This window comes from Oncorhynchus tshawytscha, unplaced genomic scaffold, assembly GCF_018296145.1.
Source record: "Oncorhynchus tshawytscha isolate Ot180627B unplaced genomic scaffold, Otsh_v2.0 Un_contig_388_pilon_pilon, whole genome shotgun sequence".
Classification (NCBI taxonomy): Eukaryota; Metazoa; Chordata; class Actinopteri; order Salmoniformes; family Salmonidae; genus Oncorhynchus; species Oncorhynchus tshawytscha.
In genome coordinates, this window is record NW_024609827.1 from 1,287,584 (window position 1) to 1,309,554 (window position 21,971).

General features: G+C 40.4%; 2 protein-coding genes across 5 annotated transcripts in view; both read right to left on the minus strand.

Annotated features, from left to right (window-relative positions):
• Positions 1 to 321: 321 nt before the first annotated feature.
• LOC112249887 (cholesterol 24-hydroxylase) lies at positions 322 to 11,128 on the minus strand. 3 transcript variants are annotated; one of them, XR_006083051.1, is made up of 16 exons: positions 10,746 to 11,128; positions 10,418 to 10,495; positions 10,242 to 10,323; positions 9,954 to 10,027; positions 9,652 to 9,738; positions 9,419 to 9,557; positions 9,046 to 9,159; positions 8,381 to 8,543; positions 8,086 to 8,151; positions 6,522 to 6,594; positions 6,342 to 6,426; positions 5,258 to 5,368; positions 3,013 to 3,101; positions 1,436 to 1,502; positions 699 to 1,261; positions 322 to 662 (listed from the first exon to the last, which is right to left on the minus strand). XR_006083051.1 is itself a non-coding variant. In XM_024419599.2 (15 exons), exons 1-15 carry the CDS (start codon positions 10,892 to 10,894, stop codon positions 1,106 to 1,108), a joined length of 1,533 nt encoding a protein of 510 aa, XP_024275367.2. In that variant the 5' UTR covers positions 10,895 to 11,128; the 3' UTR covers positions 322 to 1,105. The 3 variants fall into 3 exon arrangements, 1 of the variants encoding a protein (XP_024275367.2); XR_006083052.1 differs by having other exon boundaries at positions 322 to 434; positions 473 to 1,261; XM_024419599.2 differs by having other exon boundaries at positions 322 to 1,261.
• Positions 11,129 to 18,405: 7,277 nt separating this feature from the next.
• LOC112249825 (serine/threonine-protein kinase MRCK beta-like) overlaps positions 18,406 to 21,971 on the minus strand; it is a 124,192-nt gene continuing 120,626 nt past the window's right edge. Inside the window, exons 36-37 of one of the 2 annotated variants that reach the window (XM_042319168.1) lie at positions 21,791 to 21,852; positions 18,406 to 20,170 (exon numbers count right to left, since the gene is read on the minus strand). In XM_042319168.1, the coding sequence (XP_042175102.1) occupies positions 20,042 to 20,170; positions 21,791 to 21,852 (191 nt within the window). In that variant the 3' untranslated portion in view covers positions 18,406 to 20,041. Of the gene's footprint in view, positions 20,171 to 21,790; positions 21,862 to 21,971 lie in introns of both variants that reach the window. The other variant, XM_042319167.1, reaches the window with a different exon arrangement.

Below are 21,971 nucleotides of genomic sequence, written 5' to 3' on the forward strand. Positions count from 1 at the left end.
TGTTCCAAATTTTAGTTTTAGTAATATTTAGGGCTAACTTATTTCTTGCCACCCACTCTGAAACAAACTGTAGCTCTTTGTTGAGTGTTGTAGTCATTTCAGTTGCTGTAGTAGCTGATGTGTACAGTGTTGAGTCATCTGCATACATAGACACACTGGCATTACTCAAAGTCAGTGGCATGTCGTTAGTCAAAATTGAAAAAAAGCAAGGTCTTATGGGTGTAAACCAGATACAAAACATGAGAATGAATGTTCTTGGTTTGTCTGCAGGTTCACAGCGACACCTTGTGGATAAAAGTATTCTAATCTTCTGGAGCTCAGTGATGTTTGGTCAATTATTTTATTAAAATATAGTAAATTCACTCCAACAGAGGCATTGTGGTAATGTTGGTAAGGAAGTTCATCAAAGAAGTTAATACATACTTTATAAATCTCTTCATATTATGTCATAAATGGTATACTGCATAGTAACCTTTATATGATGTGATAAATGGTATACTGCATAGTAACCTTTATATTATGTGATAAATGGTATACTGCATAGTAACCTTTATATTATGTGATAAATGGTATACTGCATAGTAACCTTTATATTATGTGATAAATGGTATACTGCATAGTAACCTTTATATTATGTGATAAATGGTATACTGCATAGTAACCTTTATTATGTGATAAATGGTATACTGCATAGTAACCTTTATATTATGTGATAAATGGTATACTGCATAGTAACCTTTATATTATGTGATAAATGGTATTCTGCATAGTAACCTTTATATTATGTGATAAATGGTATACTGCAAAGTAACAACATGATAAGGGTCAATTAACAACATGGAATCAGCACAAATACAAACACTCCGATGTCAAGTCTGTCCTAGTAACTCTTCAACACATAGAACCGTCATATTTAAGATATTATTTCACCATTGATACAAAGAATAAACATAATTGTTCAAAATCCATTTTCATAAAAAAATAGCTAGATATTTGAAGAAGGTGCTTCATTGAAAGAAAGAGATAATTTGCTCCACTAGGAAGTATAAGAAATAAGACAAGTATGTTATAGAGAAGTGCTAGTCATGTTCAGGTCCCAGTCAGGTCAGGCTGCGGGTGTCTGTCCTCTGTGTCTGATGTTACACACCACTCCACTCTTTGGTCTCAAAGTCCCAGTGTCCAGGATGTCAAAGGACTGGCCAGGCAGCAGGCTGAAGTCAAACCTCTGGAGCAGCTTGGCCATCACTACCTTGGCCTCCACCTGTGAACAACAGATCTCTTTAAAGGATGACAAATCTGGTGTGCTCAACTATAAAAAAGTCTATATTGGAGGCAGAAGTCCAGGAGTAATCTAACTAGGATGGATAATAGGATCAGCATAGAACAATCCCAAATAAAGTTGTTTCAATATATTTCATACGGACAGTCTGCTCACCTGTGCGAAGCTCTGTCCCAGACATGAGCGTGGTCCCAGGGCGAAGGGGTAGTAGCAGTAATAGGGTCTTCAGGACAGAAACAAACACAACATGTCTGTTATCTCTTAAAAAGTGACTGAACGCACAGAGTCCAAATGTGTTTTTCAGTTGCTCATTAAGATAAAATAGATTTCAGTTTTGGGGGTGTGGTTCGATGTGACAGTTACTGATGTTTGTCCCCCATGAGACCAGGTGGCTGCCTCTGATTGGGTAGACTCACTAAACACAAATGCTTCGATTGTAAATTATGTCGGAGTGTTGAACTGTGACCCTGGCTATCCGTAAATTAAGAAAACAAGAATATCGTGTCGTCTGGTTTGCTTAATATAAGACATTTTAAATGATTTATACTTTTACTTTTGACACTTAAGGACACTTAAAACCAAATACTTTTAGACTTTTACTCAAGTAGTATTTTACTGGGTGACTTTTACTTTTACTTGAGTCATTTTCTTTTAAGGTATCTTTACTTTTACTCAAGTGTGAAAATTGGGTACTTTTCCCACCACTGCATGAGACACCATAAGAACAAAGCCAGTATCACTTCCTCAAAATAGTCCACGTTAACTCAAGAAATCTGTAATTAATTGTGTTTTTTGTCGACAAGGTTTTAGTCACGCAATTTTCTTTTGTCTTTTGTAAACAAAGTCCGATCCACTGTTCTGCCATCGGATAGAGCGTAATCACCACAGCTGTTTATCCCGTGTCAGTGGGCGAAATCATAACCCAACCACCATGTAAGTCATGACGAACTTTGACTTCATGACCAAAAGTAGCCCTTTCCTGCAATCACTGATCAAAAGTGCTGTCTTTGGCCTCATGGGTGGAATATAGTGGCTGGAGCTCTGTCAGAGTGACCATTGAGTTCTTGGTCACCTCGCTGACCAAGCCCCTTCTCCCCCGATTGTTCAGTTTGGCCGGGTGGTCAGCTTTAGGGAGAGTCTTGGTGGTTCAAAACTTCTTCCATTTAAGAATGATGGAGGCCACTGTGTTCTTGGGGGCCTTCAATGCCGCAAACATTTCTTTGGTACCCTACCCTAGATCTGTGCATTGACACAATCCTGTCTCGGAGCTCTATGGACAATTGCGTCAACCACATGGCTTGGTTTTTGCTATGACATGCACTGTCAACAGTGGGACTTTATATATACAGGTGTGCGTCTTCCTAAATCACGTCCATTCAATTTAATTTACCACAGGTGGACTCCAATCAAGTTGTAGAAACACCTGAAGGATGATCAACGGAAACAGGATGTACCTGAGCTCAATTTTGCAAAAATGTCTAAAAACCTTTTTTTTCTTCGTCATTATGGGGTATTGTGTGGAGATTGATGAGGAAAATTGTTTTTTAAATACATTTTAGAATAAGTCTGTAACGTAACAAAATGTGGAAAAAGTGAAGTGGTCTGAATATTTTCTGGATGCAATGTATGCGAGTTTCAACGAGAGAAGTTGATTCTCGAGTTCAGTTCTGCTTTAATCAATTCAAATGTTGTAAAGAAACAATAAAACAATGACAACGTATTGTGTGACTTACTTGGCAGCGTCTGGATGGAACCTCTCTGGGTCAAACTTCAGCGGGTCCTCAAAGAACTTATCCAACCTTCCACAGACATACGAATTGAACTGTAGACAGACAAGATAGGGGCAAACAAAAGATTTAAGACACTTTAGGAAATAAAATAAGTACACCCACACCCAAAATAGTTAATGACGTGTTGACTACACTGTTAAGATGAAGTTCATTGTAACACCAAAACTGTTTCAATATGCTTTGTGTTGTAGTCATGACAGACAAAGATATATAGTTAAGCAAACTTTACTAGGCATGTTGTCAACCAGCACATTAATAAAGTAAGTAAAAACTGGTTTCCGTTTCCTGTGTAACATCAATATGAGTAACATCAATATTGCTACATTAACTAGTGACAACTGAGCTGCCACCAACTTGAAGGAGACGAAACCATATCTTTGCTGGAGTATTGAAACACATGACACGGTGTGTTGTAACACCACTAAATCAAATATTGTGCAACACCTTGCCAGGGACTGGGAGCACTAACAGAACAGGTTGAATACACTACTTTGGTGTTTTGAGTTCTGTTTAGAGCAGAATTAGATCCCTTCTCTTTTGTTGTCATTTCCTTTGTCTATGTGGGAATGGGTGCTGTCCTCATTGAACGTCAAAATGCCTGACAGTTTTGATATCCGTTCATCATGATCCATTACACAACAAACTGCTTAATACCAATATAGAAATACAGACTTCCTTCTTCAAACATGTAAACAACATTGTGTGAATGAATTATAGTCTAAAAACATTACCCACAATCCTCTAAAAACAGAGTCATGCGTTAAGATAAGAAAAGCAACGTGATTAAAACCAAAGACTTCCAATGAGTTCAATCAATCTATTGTCTCTTAACTTTGGTTATCCTCATAAAAGATAATTACATTTTGAGTAACATATGCAGTTGGATTTACATTACTTTGATAAAATTAAATTAACGAATCATTGAAATGACTTGCATTTGTAAACCATTGATTGTATGAGAAACACAATTTTTGAGTGTTGATGCTTTTACATTCACTGAACCCCCAAAATGGGTTTTCACAACGCTCTCTTAAAAACACCCAAATTCAGGTTGAAGAACCACTTTGGGTGTTTCAGAGTTCCTACACTTCTGTTTTAAAACACATTCTGTGTATTAACATTATACATTCAAACACCCAGATCTCAGCTTAGGTGCACTACCTGTCATGGTTTCATTACACAATCATGGTGTTTTGAGAAATTCTATGTTAACATATGAAAAGTCAATGATACAATGGTGCTACATTGAGGTATGAGCCACACTGGCTTGGACAAGGATACTTCATTCCTTTACCACATTGAGGTATGAGCCATACTGGCTTAGACAAGGATACTTCATTCCTTTACTACATTGAGGTATGAGCCACACTGGCTTAGACAAGGATACTTCATTCCTTTACTACATTGAGGTATGAGCCATACTGGCTTAGACAAGGATACTTCATTCCTTTACTACATTGAGGTATGAGCCACACTGGCTTAGACAATGATTCTTCATTATTTTACTACAAGGCATGAGCCATTGGCATTCAAGGCTTTCATTCCTTTACTACATTGAGGTATGAGCCACACTGGCTTAGACAAGGATACTTCATTCCTTTACTACATTGAGGTATGAGCCATACTGGCTTAGACAAGGCTACTTCATTCCTTTACTACATTGAGGTTGAGCCACACTGGCTTAGACAAGGCTACTGCATTCCTTTACTACATTGAGGTATGAGCCATACTGGCTTAGACAAGGATACCTCATTCCTTTACTACATTGAGGTATGAGCCATACTGGCTTAGACAAGGATACTTCATTCCTTTACTACATTGAGGTATGAGCCATACTGGCTTAGACAATGATTCTTCATTATTTTACTACATTGAGGTATGAGCCATACTGGCTTAGACAAGGCTACTTCATTCCTTTACTACATTGAGGTATGAGCCATACTGGCTTAGACAAGGATACTTCATTCCTTTACTACATTGAGGTATGAGCCATACTGGCTTAGACAAGGATACTTCATTCCTTTACTACATTGAGGTATGAGCCATACTGGCTTAGACAAGGATACTTCATTCCTTTACTACATTGAGGTACCACAAGGTATCACATGTTAACACCATAACTAAACTTAGAGATATTATCATACAACAGTCATCACTCCTCCACATTGTTTTTGAGGTGACTACTCACGAAGCATGAGACTCCTGCTGGGATGGGGATGCCGTTGATGACGATGTCGTTGGGGATGAAACGAGAAGTGCCTGGTGCTGTAGGGTACAACCTGAGAGTCTCCTTCAAAATCTGACGGGGGGAGATGATATGAATCAAACACAACATGCTGATTAATTGACGATGTGAAGAGGTACCTTTTCTTTTCGTCCTAAACTTGGTGCTCCGGTACCGTTTGCCATGCGGTAGCAGAGAGAAGAGTCTCTGACTTGGGGGACTGGAGGTTTTGACAATTTTTTGGGCCTTCCTGACACCGCCTAGTATATAGGTCCTGGATGTCAGGAAGCTTGGTCCCAGTGATGTACTGGGCCGTACACACTACCCTCTGTAGCGCCTTCCGGTCAGATGCCGAGTAATTGCCATACGAAGCGGTAATGCAACCGTTCAGGATGCTCTCGATGGTGCAGCTGTGGAACTTTTTGAGGATCTGGGGACCCATGCCAAATATTTTCAGTGTCTTGATGGGGAAAAGGTGTTGTCGTGCCCTCTTCACAACTGTCTTGGTGTGTTTGGACCATGATAGTTTGTTGGTAATTTGGTGATGTGGACACCAAGGTATTTGAAACTCTCGACCCGCTCCAATTCAGTCTAGTCAATGTTTATGTGGCCTGTAAGGCCCTCCTTTTCCTATAGTCCACAATCAGCTCCTTTGTCTTGCTCACATTGAGAGAGAGGTTGTTGTCCTGGCACCACACTGCCAGGTCTCTGACCTCGTCTCTATAGTCTGTCTCATCGTTGTCAGTGATCAGGCCTACCACTGTTGTGTCATCAGCAAACGTAATAATGGTGTTGGAGTGGTGGGTGAACAGGGAGTACAGGAGGGGACTAAGCACACACACAAAATAGCACATTTCGCTGGGCAGCCATCTCCTCCAGCGCCATTCTATCAGCCATCGTACAACATTGTATAACGTACAAAATGGTTTCTGTGTACAGATGCCAGTTCCAATTCTGAGTCCTTGATCTGGTTTGTAGCTCCATTGCTGTCACTGTCAGGTCAATGACAAGACAGCACACACAAACCTGGGACAGGTAGATCATTTACCTGAGACAGGTAGGTCATTTTCCCCAGGTCGTCAAAGCTGATTTCCTGTTTCATCCCGATGACGTCATCCACTTCCTGCTTCACCCTGGAAATGGCAGAGACAGTCACAAACTCAACCAACCTGTTTTTATTACAGAAATGATCAATACTGAAAATAGAAATGATGAAAACAAGTCCTACTTCGTCAGTATCTCTGGCAGCCTTCCCAGTTCCATGACGGTAAAAGCTAGTTGATTGGCTGTTGTCTCTTGCCCTGTCAAGATTAAAACAACAAAAGTACTGTGACTGTTGTTTCTTCAAACTTCACTTGAGTTCGAAAAACTATACTACGAAGATCGATTTAAATATATATATACAGTTTAAGTCGGAAGTTTACCAAACACTTAGGTTGGAGTTATTAAAATTTGTTTTTCAAAAACTCCACAAACTGCCTCTTTGTTTGACATCATGGTTAAATCAAAAGAAATCAGCCAAGACCTTAGACAAAAATTTGTAGACCTCCACAAGTCTGGTTCATCCTTGGGAGCGATTTCCAAACGCCTGAAGGTACCACGTTCATCTGTACAAACAATAGTTCACAAGTATAAACACCATGGGACCAGGCAGCTGTCATACCACCCAGGAAGGAAACACGTTCTGTCTCCAAGAGATGAACGTACTTTGGTGCGAAAAGAGCAAATCAATCCCAGAACAACAGCAAAGAACCTTGTGAAGATGCTGGAGGAAACAGGTACAAAAGTATCTATATCCACAGTAAAACGAGTCCTATAGAGACATAACCTGAATGGCCGCTCAGCAAGGCAGAAGCCATTGCTCCAAAACCGCCATAAAAAAAGCCAGACTACAGTTTGCAACTGCACTTGGGGACAAAGATCATACTTTTTGGAGAAATGTCCTCTGGTCTGATGAAACAAAAATAGAACTGTTTGGTCATAATGACCATTGTTATGTTTGGAAGAAAAAGGGGATGCTTGCAAGGCGAAGAACACCATCCCAACCGTGAAGCACGGGGGTGGCAGCATCATGTTGTGGGGGTGCTTTGCTGCAGGAGGGACTGGTGCACTTCACAAAATAGATTGCATCATGAGGTAGGAAAATTATGTGAATATATTGAAGCAACATTTCAAGACATCAGTCAGGGAGTTAAAGCTTGGTCGCAAATGGGTCTTCCAAATGGACAATTTCAAAGTTGTGGCAAACTAGCTGAAGGACAACAAAGTCAAGGTATTGGAGTGGCCATCACAAAGCCCTGATCTCAATCCTATATAAACTTTGTGGGCAGAACAGAAAAAGTGTGTGCGAGCAAGGAGGTCTACAAACCTGACTCAGTTACACCAGCTCTGTCAGGAGGAATGGGCCAAAATTCACCCAACTTATTGTGGGAAGCTTGTGGAAGGCTACCCGAAATGTTTGACCCAAGTTAAAAAATGTAAAGGCAATGCTACCAAATACTAATTGAGTGTATGTAAACTTCTGACCCACTGGGAATGTGATGAAAGAAATGAAAGCTGAAATAAATAATTCTCTACTATCATTCTGACATTTCACATTCTTAAAATAAAGTGGTGATCCTAACTGACCTAAACCAGGGAATTTTTACTCGGATTAAATGTCAGGAATTGTAAAAACTGAATGTGGTGTATGTACACCTCCGACGTCAACTGTGTGTATATATATATGTATATATACATATATATATACATATATATAAATAAAGTACAGCACTTGTTTCAGGGAGACGTACCCGCAATGAAGAACGTCACAAAGTTGTCCAGCATAAGCTCCTCATCATCGTTTGCTATGTTTTCCTCTGAAATGATGGAAATATATCAGTTTACAGCATTGAGACAATAGTGCTACTGAACCTCATCAATTACATGACTGTTTTAGCAAACACTTGTCCCACAATGTCACATGCAGAGCCACAGGTCTCCAATGTTCGCCTGGTCCCAGATCTGTTTGTGCCGTCTTGTCTTGAACAGTGGCAGAAGTTGGCAAGACAGCACGAACAGATCTAGGATCAGGCTACTACAACATGCCTTTGCCAGCCGTCTTGAGGATCTGTGTGAGGATGTCTTTTGGAACGTCCTCTCCGTTTTGGACGGCCATTTTCCTCTCGTTGATCCACTGTCTGCCTGTCGAACGCAGCAGCTGACAAGACTTCTTCACCTCGTTGATGAACTTCTTGTTCTTTGGGTAGAGCTACATGTGTAGGATCTTAATTTGATTACTCTTTTTCAATTTTGTGAATTTTCCTGCACTGCAGGAAATGCAAATGTGTGTATTGAATGTTTAAAGAGGCTTGTAAAGTTTGTAATTTCCACTAAATAATGTCAATTAATTATAATCCACATAATAATTCACATTTTTGTTGCTGCAGGATTATTTTCCTGCTGTAGCAAACAGGCTCAAAATAAACTCCTACATCTTTAGAGATATCCAACCATTTATTTAAATCCCATCGAGGGAATGTGACGCTGTAAAACGCATTATGGTGCATTTAGCCACATCTTACAGGCTTCCTACTTGGAAGGATGGAAACAAGAGACTAGAACAAACTGTTCATGAGTGTCAATGTTTTAACTGTATTTGTTTCTTATAACACAGGATTTTATCCGATGAAACTGTAGGATTTCAAATAGATCAAGTCAATAAGCCATCGTTCTCGAGAAGCATCACTAACATACTTGGTGTCATTATTTACCTGGAAGGTGAAGTCTCTGACATAGTGGACCATTCCCTTCAGACATGTCTCTATAGCGTTGGGGAACGGAGAGTCACTCTCCTTCAGCAGATCCAGCTCCACTCCAAACGCCACCTACAGACGATATAAAAACAGAGGATTGACAACATCTTACAACATGATAAGGTAAAACTCCTGGTTCTAGTTATGCTAATTATAGCTAGCACATTGGCATGGTGAGACTAAATTGTATATAGCTTAGGTAATGAGTGTGTTATAACTGCCTGTTATGACAATTTTACTGTCAGATATACAAACAAATGTAGCTTTATAACAGAAAGAATAAGCATAAGGGCAGTGTGGGGATCTGAGGGTAACAGGAAGTGACCGTTACCTTAGTGATGACATCCAGTGTCACACAGTTGAACATGTGTTGCATGTTGGCAGCTGTGTTGGTGTCAGCCATGTCCGCCAGTTTATCCATCAGCTTCTCTGCCCTCTCGTTGAACGCACCCATCTGACCCCGCAGGTACCTAACAATACACAGCAATGATGGATGGATAAACAGGTGGATGGATTGATCAATGGATTGATCAATGAGTCGATTGATCAATTATAGTGACTTACAGACTGCTGAAGGCAGGGTCCATTATTCTTCGCTGTTTGTACCACTCATCATGATTCTGTGCTGTGACCAGGCCACTTCCCAAAAACCTATGAAGAAGAAGGACAACATAGTATTTACCCTAAGACTGAATAAACTGACCAGTGACCAAGTTGTCCCGTTTGAATGTCTATATGCTCTGTAGGCTACGCATGCAATAACCAGCATTAGGAGGGATTGTGTTGAAAGAGAAAACCAAAACATTGACACAATAAATAGTAGTAGGAAGTATATTTAGATAACATGAATTATACAGAGGACTGACCTCTGTCCAAACAGGTTGAAGAGACGCTTGTAGACCATTGGGGCTTTGGGGTACTTAGGTGACATCAGGACTTCCTGTGGAGACAAAGAAAAGTGTCTGTTTGGTTTGAAGGGGGAATTGGGGTAATGGGTTATTTTACAGCACTTCAGCATTTCAGAAATTAACATGGTAAAATATATGATTACACTAATCTTGGTTAACCCAGAACTAAAATCTTGCTTAATTTGGTCAGGTGTTTACGTCGTCAGTCCATCAGAGATTATAATTACAGTAATTTCACAGGTTTACCTTGGTGGTATCAGGACAGGTCACACACAACATCACAACATGCAAACCGTTGATACGGTACACCGGTCCATAAGTCTCAGCCCTGTCAAAGATAAAATATATCTTTATTTATTGTCCCAGAATAAACAACACCTGATTCAATCTATGTGTGTGGCATTCAATATCATTCAACAAACCATTCCAGAAATTTGTCGTGGACAACTCGACCATTGCTCATCTCCCTCAGCATGGTTGGGGAATGACCAAATATAAAACTGGGGGAGAACAAGAAACGGGTTAATAACTGAAAAATAAGAACGTTATGACATGAGTGATACCTTCACCTAGTGAAAAGGAAAAAGACAGGTGAAACAGCGACCCTGACGGCTGTTGAGGTCAACTTTCACCTACTGTAATTCCTTATCAACAAATCCGATGCGTTATGTCGCCACTCAATATAGTTGAATCTAACATTTAGCTAAAGCATTTTAAAATAAATATTCAAGCTACATCATACTGACTCACCTATCCCTTGGTGGTCCCGGTATGTGATCATATTTCAGATGAATATATTTTATGTAAAGACAAAAAATTAGAAACGCGATCAAAATCAATCCAAGCAGACAAATAAGCAAATAACCGATCCAACCTGCAAAGAAAGAGAAAAGGGCCATATTTCCGAAGACTCGGTAGCTCGCGGTGACCCTGCAAACCAGTTGTGGTCGTTGTTTTTGGACGGAATTCGATCACCTGTAGTACTAGTAGTAGAGAGGAAGAGACGAAGCGAGAGGGTTTACTACGCCCAAAATTTGATCATGAAATCTTATGGAGTGGCTGCTTTGCAAGATTTTCTGGAACCTGTTTTTCCGTGGCTATTGATACGGAGATTTCTGCGCATGAGCGTGGTGTTTTTTTGTATGTACTGTAGGTGCTGTCCTCTCTGCAGTTTACGTAGCTTCTGTTCAGTTCCCACTGCCACTTACTTCCTCGGGCTGCCTGAGAAAGTTCGGCTGCCCAGAGGTTGAACAGGTTGAACTCGTGCGGTACTTGCATGTTCATTGAGTGGTTAAAGGGCATATTGTTTTTTTTGCCTCTTTGCAAAACTTTTTGCGGGAATTCTGGCTAGTGGCTACGATATGGCGGCAACTATAATGAGTATCTTATATCATCACACAAAATTATATTTTGCCCTGTTCTATCAAAAGTGTTGGAGAAACTTATCAATAATCATCTGGCTTTCTTGATGTCTATAGTATTCTCTCTGGTATGCAATCTAGTTTAAGCTCAGGTTATGGATGTCACTTGCAACCTTAAAAGGTCATAAATTATGTCAACGTTGCCATTGATTCTAAGCAATGTTGGGCTGCTATTTTTCTTGACTTGGCCAAAGTTTTTGATACAGGAGACCATTCCATTCCTGTTGGCCGGCTAAGGAGTATTGGTGTCTCTGAAGGGGGGCTTGGTATGCTAACTACCTCTCTCAAAGAGTGCAGTGTATAAAGTCAGCACATCTGCTGTATTAGCCACTGCCTGTCACCAAGGGAGTACCCCAATGCTCAATCCTAGGCCCCACACTCTTCTCAATTTACCTCAACAACATAGCTCAGGCAGTAGGAAACTCTCTCATCAATTTATAAGCAAGATGATTGATTGTCTTACACTCAGCTGGCCCCTCCCTGGATTTTGTGTTAAAAGCTCTACAACAAATCTTTCTTAGTGTCTAACAAGCTTTCTCTGCCCTTTACCTTTGTTTTGGAGATGTTCATAACAAGGTTATGTGTTTTAGTAAGAAGAATGATGCTCTCCCAACCTGTGTGATTATTACCTCTGAGGGTTTAGCGCTTAAGAGTATGGCTAGATGGTACACTGTCCTTCTCTCAGCACATATCAAAGCTGCAGGCTAAAGTTAAATCTAGACTTGGTTCCCTCTTTCGTAATCGCTCCTCTTTTACCCCAGCTGTCAAACTAACCCTGATTCAAATGACCATCCTACCCATGCTAGACTGCTAGATACGTGCTAGATACGTAATTTATAGATCGGCAGGTGTGTGCCTTCGAGCGGCAAGATGTTCTTTACCATTCGGCCATCAGATTTGCCACCAATGCTCCTTAGAGGACACATCACTGCACTTTAGACTCCTCTGTAAACTGGTCATCTCGGTATACCTGTCGCAAGACCCACTGGTTGATGCTTATCTATAAAACCCTCTTAGGCTCACTCGCCCCTATCTGAGATACCAACTGCAGCCCTCATTCTCCACATACAACACCTGTTCTGCTAGTCACATTCTGTGAAAGGTCCCCAAAGCACACACATCCCTGGGTTGCTCCACTTTTTAGTTTGTTGCAGCTAGCGACTGGAACGAGCAGCAAAAAATACTCAAACTGGACAGTTTTATCTCCATCTCTTCATTCAAAGACTCAATCATAGACACTCTAACTGACAGTTGAGGCTGCTTTGCGTGATGTATTGTTGTCTCTACCTTCTTGCCCTTTGTGCTGTTGCCGGTGTCCAACAATGTTTGTACCATGTTTTGGTGCTGCCATGTTGTGTTTCTGCCACCATGTTGTGCTGCTGCCATGTTGTGTTGCTAGCATGTTGTTGTTATGTTGTGTTGCTAGCATGTTGTTGTCATGTTGTGTTGCTAGCATGTTGTCATGTTGTGCTGCTGCCGTGTTGTGTTGCTAGCATGTTGTCATGTTGTGCTGCTGCCATATTGTGTTTCTGCCACTATGTTGTGTTGCTAGGAAGTTGTGTTGCTAGGTGGTTGTGTTGCTAGCATGTTGTTGTCATGTTGTGCTGCTGCCATATTGTGTTTCTAGCATGTTGTCATGTTGTGCTGCTGCCATATTGTGTTTCTGCCACTATGTTGTGTTGCTAGGAAGTTATGTTGCTAACATGTTGTTGTCATGTTGTGCTGCTGCCATGTTGTGTTGCTGGCATGTTGATGTCATGTTGTGTTGCTAGCATGTTGTTGTCATGTTGTGTTGCTTGGATGTTCTTGTCATGTTGTGTCGCTAGCATGTTGTTGTCACGTTGTGTTGCTAGCATTCTCTGCCCCACCTGCACAGAATGATGAGTCGCCACTGACAGGCACAGAGATTACATGCATGTTGTCATGTTGTGCTGCTGCCATGTTGTGTTACTAGCATGTTGTCATGTTGTGCTGCTGCCATGTTGTGTTTCTAGCATGTTGTCATGTTGTGCTGCTGCGATGTTGTGTTTCTAGCATGCTGTGTTGCTAGCATGTTGTCATGTTGTGCTGCTGCCATGTTGTGTTTATGCCACTATGTTGTGTTGCTAGGATGATATGTTGCTAACATGTTGTTGTCATGTTGTGCTGCTGCCATGTTGTGTTGCTAGCATGTTGATGTCATGTTGTGTTGCTAGCATGTTGTTGTCATGTTGTGTTGCTAGGATGTTGTTGTCATGTTGTGTTGCTAGGGTGTTGTTGTCATGTTGTGTTGTTGCCATGTTGCTGTCATGCTGTGTTGCTAGCATGTTGTTGTCATGTTGTGTTGCTAGCATGTTCTTGCCATGTTGTGTTGCAAGCATGTTGTTGTCATGTTGCTACCATGTTGTGTTGCTAGCATGTTGTTGTCATGTTGTGTTGCTACCGTGTTGTTGTCATGTTGTGTTGCTAGCATGTTGTTGTCATGTTGTGTTGCTACCGTGTTGTTGTCATGTTGTGTTGCTAGCATGTTGTTGTCATGTTGCTACCGTGTTGTTGTCATGTTGTGTTGCTAGCATGTTGTTGTCATGTTGTGTTGCTAGCATGTTGTTGTCATGTTGTGTTGCTAGCATGTTGTTGTCATCTTGTGTTGCTAGCATGTTGTTGTCATCTTGTGTTGCTACCGTGTTGTTGTCATGTTGTGTTGCTAGCATGTTGTTGTGATGTTGTGTTGCTAGCATGCTCTGCCCCACCTGCACAGAATGATGAGTCGCCACTGACAGGCACAGAGATTACATTTACGAAAATATCTAGCCTAATAAAAAGAAACCCTCAACCACAGTGACCAGACTGTACAAATGTACCTATATTTTTTATAGTAAAACCATCTTCAGTTTGAGATTTACATCAGTAAATAGTTGTATTAATGTTTCTCATCACTGTTTTGTAAACTTAGCTAGCATGCTGGATGTGCAATACTTGTTATTGACATCTGTTTGGAATCTTATCTTGCATCACGCCTATAATTTATTGAGATTGGAATGCATTTCAGGTCATAATCATAACTAATGTCAATCCTCGTAAATTATGTTACATAGCTAACCAGTAAAATGATTTACAGTTGCTGAAGTTACACGTTTTCTAACAAGTTACAAATGTGAAGCGTGGCACATAACATGTTAGCAGACTAGCTAGCCAATTCCAGCCATGTGCTAAGGCTTGCTGGTAAACCTAGCTGGTTGTAATGTTGTAGCTTGCAGTTTAGTAGCCATATCTATGACCAAAAAGAAAACAAGTTTTACAATCAAGATACAAAAGATCTCCAATTGTAAAACCTCTTCCATGTTTAGTTAGCAAGCTACATAGTTAACCAGCTAAGTTATGTTAGAGTTGCGTCAATTCAAATCTGGTATCAGGATAAATATGACATTGAGTCACCGATTGTAATCTATGTATTTTTTATTAGCTAAGCAATAAGTGGTAAATTCAATTTTCGTATATACGGGCTCTCTGTCCCACCTCGCAGGGCAAACAGAGAACTAACTTGTTCTTGACAAAGATATTATAAATATACTCTGACAGAAATAGTTCCTGCTTCCGAACCGGCCTGTCAGAGTAGAGACTGGGCGTGGTTTAGACTCACCCAGCCTATCGTTGATTGTTGTCATACGAGCTGGTACCAGCCCCCGGGCGCTCCAGTTGATAGATGTAACGGTTGCTGTGTGGAGTATCTATGCGCTCATTCCCTAGATACCGTTATCACATATCTGGTTTCTGTTATTGTTAAGTTTGAGTTCTAACAAAAACACTGTGTCTATTTTTATGTTATTCTGTATTTTTCCATCATGAGAAAGGGCCATGGCCCTGAAACTGTTAACAATGTTTCAAGTCAGCTATGTTGCATAACACATACATACATCCACACAAGCCAACAGCAGATAATATTTAATCACATATATGGTAACGGGCTATAGTGCATAACACATAATCCTCATAGTTAGCAAACAGAACAATTATTTGATTTCCCCCACTGTAACACAGTATATTATAGCCAGCAATACACAATATGGGTTTCAGTAAATAAACTGAAGTTAGCTAGCTAGCTAACGTAGGTGGCTTGCAGGAAAAATTTACTTAATTTAGCTAGCTAGGCACTGTATTTGTCATCTGCCTTCTTGGTACTGGCATCGGCTGTAGCTGAGCTTCTAATGTTATCTAAATCCTACTAGGGCCCCAGAGTGGCACAGCGGTCTAAGAACCAGGGTCTGTAGTGACACCTCAGTGCTAGAGGTGTCACTACAGCCCCTGGTTCAAATCCAGGCTATATCACAACTTGCCGTGATTGGGAGTCCCATAAGTCGGTGCACAATTGGCCAAGCGACATCTGGATTTGGCCGGTGTTAGGCCGTCAGGTTGCAAGTTCAAATCCCCGAGCTGACAAGGTACAAATCTGTCGTTCTGCCCCTGAACAGGCAGTTAAATTAATCCACTGTTCCTAGGCCGTCATTGTAAATAAGAATTTGTTCTTAACTGACTTGCCTAGTAAAATAAAGGTAAATAGACAACATTTGTTTTGAATCCTCTCAGCTATATTCTGGTTGAAACATGTATGGATGAATGTCACCATTTAGCTAATAGAGCACCAAAAAAATGCTCCAAGGCCGAATTCGTGTTGATGAGAGGAATCATTTGAAGCCATTGTGTCTGGGAAGTTCTTTCAGTTTTGCCCAAAGGATTGTTGTTCGTCTCCGCCTGCTTTTCAAAAATGCCTACCTTCGGGGAGGGACGGGGGCCAGAGCACAAAGCACCTCCGACACAAGTTGTAGTCTTTCAGAGACTGAAAGAAATGTGCCTGCTTGTATATTTAGCAATGAATCCACCAAAAATAACATTGCTAAAAGACATCCAATGGCTCTATCGAACAAGGACAACCATATCTACACCCACAAAAATAGTGCGATTAGTATTTATCATAGTGCGTTCCCGAAATGCCCCATCAACACACCGGAAGCATAGGGTGTATCATTCAGAGTGCAAAACTGACCCGCCTTCCTCCTGGGCAATTATGTGTGAACCACATTTCACTGTCCTAGAAATACCTCAGACCTGATGAAGACAAGCCCAGATTTCCCCCAGGGTGAAATTCCCCTAATTCTTCAATTTCTTTTGGCAAGTGTTAGCTAATGAAAATAAGCATAACAATTCACAACATTTCATTGAATCACACAATATATGTCAAAGCCACAATGTATTTTACACAGAGTACCATTCATGTGAATTACAGTCCCATGTACACTGCATTCGGGAAGTATTCAGACCCCTTGACTTTTTCCACATTTTGTTATGTTACATCCCTATTCTAAAATTGATTAAATAAAACATTTTCCTCAATCTACACACAATACCTCAATGATAAAGCGAAAACAGGTATTTAGAAATGGTTGCAAATGTATTAAAAACAAACATGTTTTTGCAGACCCTTTGCTATGAGACTGGAAATTGAGCTCAGGTGAATCTTGTTTTCATTGGATTCAGGTATTAAATAAGATATTTGTTTTTTTAATAAAACCTGTTTTCACTTTGTCATGTGGCCAAAAGTTGAAAGACTCAAATATTAGTTTTCACAAAGTCTGCTCCTCAGTTTGTATGATGGCAATTTGCATATACTCCAGAATGTTATGAAGAGTGATCAGATGAATTGCAATTAACTGCAAAGTCCCTCTTTGCCATGCAAATAAACTGAATCCCCCCAAAACATTTCCACTGCATTTCAGCCCTGCCACCAGTACAGAGCTTGCTCAGGAATGGCAGCAGGCAGGTGTGAGTGCATCTCCACACACAGTGAGGCGAAGACTTTTGGAGGATGGCCTGGTGTCAAGAAGGGCAGCAAAGAAGCCACTTCTCTCCAGGAAAAACATCAGGGACAGACTGATATTCTGCAAAAGGTACAGGGATTGGACTGCTGAGGACTGGGATAAAGTCATTTTCTCTGATGAATCCCTTTTCCGATTGTTTGGGGCATCCGGAAAAAAAGCTTGTTCGTAGAAGACAAGGTGAGCGCTACCATCAGCCCTGTGTCATGCCAACAGCAAAGCATCCTGAGACCATTCATGTGTGGGGTTGCTTCTCAGCCAAGGGAGTGGGCTCACTCACAATTTTTCCAAAGAACACAGCCATGAATAAAGAAAGGTACCAACACATCCTCCGAGAGCAACCTCCCAACCATCCAGGATGGTGACAAACAATGCCTTTTCCAGCATGATGGAGCACCTTGCCATAAGGCAAAAGAGATAACTCAGTGGCTCGGGGAACAAAACATCAATATTTTGGGTCCATGGCCAGGAAACTCCCCAGACCTTAATCCCATTGAGAACTTGTGGTCAATCCTCAAGAGGCGGGTGGCAAACAAAACCCCACAAATTCTGACAAACCCCAAGCATTGATCATGCTAGAATGGGCTGCTATCAGTCAGGATGTGGCCCAGAAGTTAATTGACAGCATGCCAGGGCGGATTGCAGAGGTCTTGAAAAAGAAGGGTCAACACTGCAAATATTGACTCTTTGCATCAACTTCATGTAATTGTCAATAAAAGCCTTTGACACTTATGAAATGCTTGTAATTATACGTCAGTATTCCATAGTAACATCTGACAAAAATATCTAAAGACACTGAGGCAGCAGACTGTAAAAGTATCAACATGTGGAAAAAAGTCAAGGGGTCTGAATACTTTCCGTAAGTCATCAATTTCGGCATGACATGAATCGCACTATCAGCCGAATTCTTGTTTTTCAATACCATTCCATTTTCCTAGCAAGGTTCTTGCATTCAATTCTCATTCTTAACTTTGGACTATATATATATATATATATCTCATTCTTTACGTTATGCATCACAAAAATAAACTCTACATTCATAGCATCAACATTGTGTGTTCCGAGCTGATAACAATTCATAAAATATCAATTAATACTGTATATAAAAACACCACACAAAGCACACAGAGACAAGAGAAGCACAACAGATACTCTTTTATTGTCTGTTCAAATGTTTGTTGCTAACAATTCAATAATTACAAAGATTCCAACGGGTGATTTTTATTTATTTTTTTAAGAGGAAAAAAAAAAGCAGTAGTGTTTCAAAGAGAGAAAAAAAATGTCCCGTCTTCGGAGAGCTGAACAGAAGTCCGGGAAGAATAAAAGGAACGAGAACGATCACTGACAAAATCAAAAGATGATATTCCTTGGACTAAAACATGTGCAAGTTTAATACAGTGTTTCTGGACCCCCCCCCTCACCGATAGCCTGCAGGTTTAAAATCACTTCGGGAATTGATCTGAACGAGGTACTATAAAACAAAAAATGGCACTGAAGGCACACTAGAGTGATTAAACTGGATATGCCACACATGCCTGTACTGTATCTCATACTTCTGTACAATGAAACATCCCACACTGGAGGAAAAAAAACTATTCAGACACCCCCCTGTGGCGGTACGGCGCTATGACTGTACACCACCACTAATGCTTCCCACTCTCATGATTGAACGATTTAAAATGCGAGGGCCTTGGCCAGGGGGGGGGGGGTTTCTCTCTATAGTGAGCAGGTCTTCACACACATACCTATTTATTTAAACATAGCACACGAAAGCAGCAGCAGCTTGTGAAGGACTCTTATTAATAATCCTATGAGTAATGTGGTCCTTTTCGCTATGTTCAGATTCCCACCACTTAAAACCGCGTATCGAGAAATTAAAGTCTCATGATTCTGTTTCCATTTCTTCTTCTATTTCTGGTTGCTATGGCGCCAACTATATACGTTTTTCTGGCAAAAGATCCAAAGTTAAAAACAACGCATGTTACAAAGGCTGGCAGGAGATGTAAATGCTGTAAAATATGCCCACTAATTTAGCTTTACACTAAAACCCCCTGCAGTCAGTTGAATTGAATGGCAGCTCGTCTCCTGGGAAGGTACAGCTCTCAAAATGGTCTGGGAACAGCTCAATAGGTTTACAACGACAGTACAGAAAGGGCTGGGAAGTGTGTGTGTGTGTGTGTGTGTGGGGGGGGTTATGGTTCTTGAAAAAGTCCGCCATTTCTTTCACCGTTCCGTTTAGTGTCCGCCAAGTTCGAGCTCAACATGTCCGTGTAAAATACTATACGCTTTAAAAACAACAGTTATTTCCCTCTCGTCTTTGTTTTCTTTTTTAAAACAAACTTATACCTATGATTAGGACAGTTCATCATTAATGCTTTTTCTGTGAGTCCCCCCCATCAGTAATCTCTGTTTTTAATTCAGCCCCATCTCACCTATATGTATTGATCATTTCAACTAAGTAATAATAACCTTAACTCATAGGAAACATGTATGGCCTGAAATGAAGAAAAACAAAAACAAATCTATACTGGCTGATTTTTTTTTTTTTTAGCGTTAGCTTCAAATAACCATGTGCCCCTCACTTTTTTGGGGGGGGGAGGGTCTATGCTCGTCACACGCAGAAAAGGCTTCAGCGGTGGCATTTTGTCCACAAAGTCTGTTCTTGGCACTTTGCAGCGATACACAAGTTCTCTGTCGAATGTAGGTGTTGAGTGATTAAGCACGCATTGTGTGTGTGTGTGTGTGTATGTCAGGTGTGTGTGGGTGGGTGGGGTCCTCAGCCGTCCAGGGTGTGCTCCAGGCCGTCCAGTGTTTGCTGGCTGCGGTGGGGGGAGTTGGGGCTGGGAGGGCTGCTGGGGTCGGAGCTGTTGGAGAGGGTGGAGTGCTTGGTGGAGTCGGAGTCCGGCTGAGGGAACACAGAGTGTTTTTATATATATATCAATGTTGTATTAAAGTTCAGTTGCTAATTGTTTGGCTCAACTTTTGACTGGATGGTTCACACATATACATATATATATATATGATAAAAATATGAATCTCAGTTTTTAATCATGAAACCACACATATCCTTTTGCTCATCGGTGTCGAGAGGTGTATCCATTTCTATCAAACATTTTAGGCAATATATTTCTGTCTATTTAGGGGATGTTTTGGATAAAGAGCACCCCTGAGGTAAAAGTTCAATTTAGCCTCTAACAATAAACACATTTGAATTATTAATGTTTGATTTGGCAATGTAAGATAACTTATCATACCCAGGAAGCGAGTTGAATTAAATGTTATTGCGAGAATTGGGGAGGGGGGGCAGAAATGGAGTAAAGTGTGAGTGATTGAACGTGTGTGTACAATCAGTAAAGCTGGGACGATACCACTGTCATGATACTTGTTAGTAGTGTGGCAAGAACACAAAGTGGATTTAACTTCTTTAGGAAAACAGCCCTGATGTTGGAAACAAACATCATCATGTTGTCATCCAGTCACATTTATTAATTTTCCAAGCTATATCACACAATATTTTACATACAGCAGGATTTTAAAGGACCAAAGAGTTGTGTCTGCTTCGTGTTCTCATTTTTGTGAGGAAAAATGCTATAGGTTTACCAGAGTTACTCCTATAATATCTAACAACATAATGCGTATCTTTCAAAAAAAAAATCAGATATAAAATATACAAATTAGCCTCCTCCTGTATGGGTATAGCAGGCGATGTAGCCTACCTTAACAGAAAATGACTCAAGTAAAAGTTACCCAGTAAAATACAAAAAAAGTCTAAAAGTATTTGGTTTTAAATATACTTAAGTATCAAAAGTAAATAGAATTGGAAAAAATACACTTAATTATCAAAAGTATTCATCATTTCAAATTCCTCATATTATGCAAACCAGATGACACAATTATATTGTGTTTTTTATTATTTACGGATAGCCAGAGGCACACTCCAACACTTAGACATGAATTTACAAACAAAGCATTTGTGTTTAGTGAGTTTAGTGATGACCAGGGATGTTCTCTTGATAAGTGCGTGAATGACCATTTTTCTGTCAAAATGTAACGAGTACTTTTGGGTGTCAGGGAAAATGTATGGAGTAAAAAATAACATTATTTTCTTTAGGAATGTAGTGAAGTAAAAGTTGTCAAAACTATAAATAGTAAAGTACAGATACCCCAAAAACAGATACCCCAAAAAACAACTTAAGTAAAGAATACTTTAAAGTACTTTAAACAACTGCCATTTTGAGAATTTGATTCTCCCTGACTGTTCAGTTTTTATTTTGGTGACTGTTAGTTCTTAAAGATGATCTTATTTTAAACTACATAGATCCATGATCTTTTCTACATATTTTATATCTAGTTTTAGTCATTCAAGTTTACACAGAAAACATTTTACCATTCCGATTAATTTTTGTAAAAAAAGATGTAGGGGAAACACCAGGACATTTCTCAAATATCCGATAAATGTCAAATCTTCCTGGTCACTTTCCTAACGGAAACCCTAGTGTGTGTGCGCTGTGTTGGGGGTCTTTACCTCTCTCTCAAAGTCCCCGTCTGGGTCGGAGATGTTCCGAGACGATCCTGCTCCTCCAAAGTCTGCACCTCCTTCAACACATAGAGACACACACACACACACACAGAAACACAGAGACACAGAGACACAGACACAGAGACGCACACACAGAGACGCACACACAGAGACGCAGACACAGAGA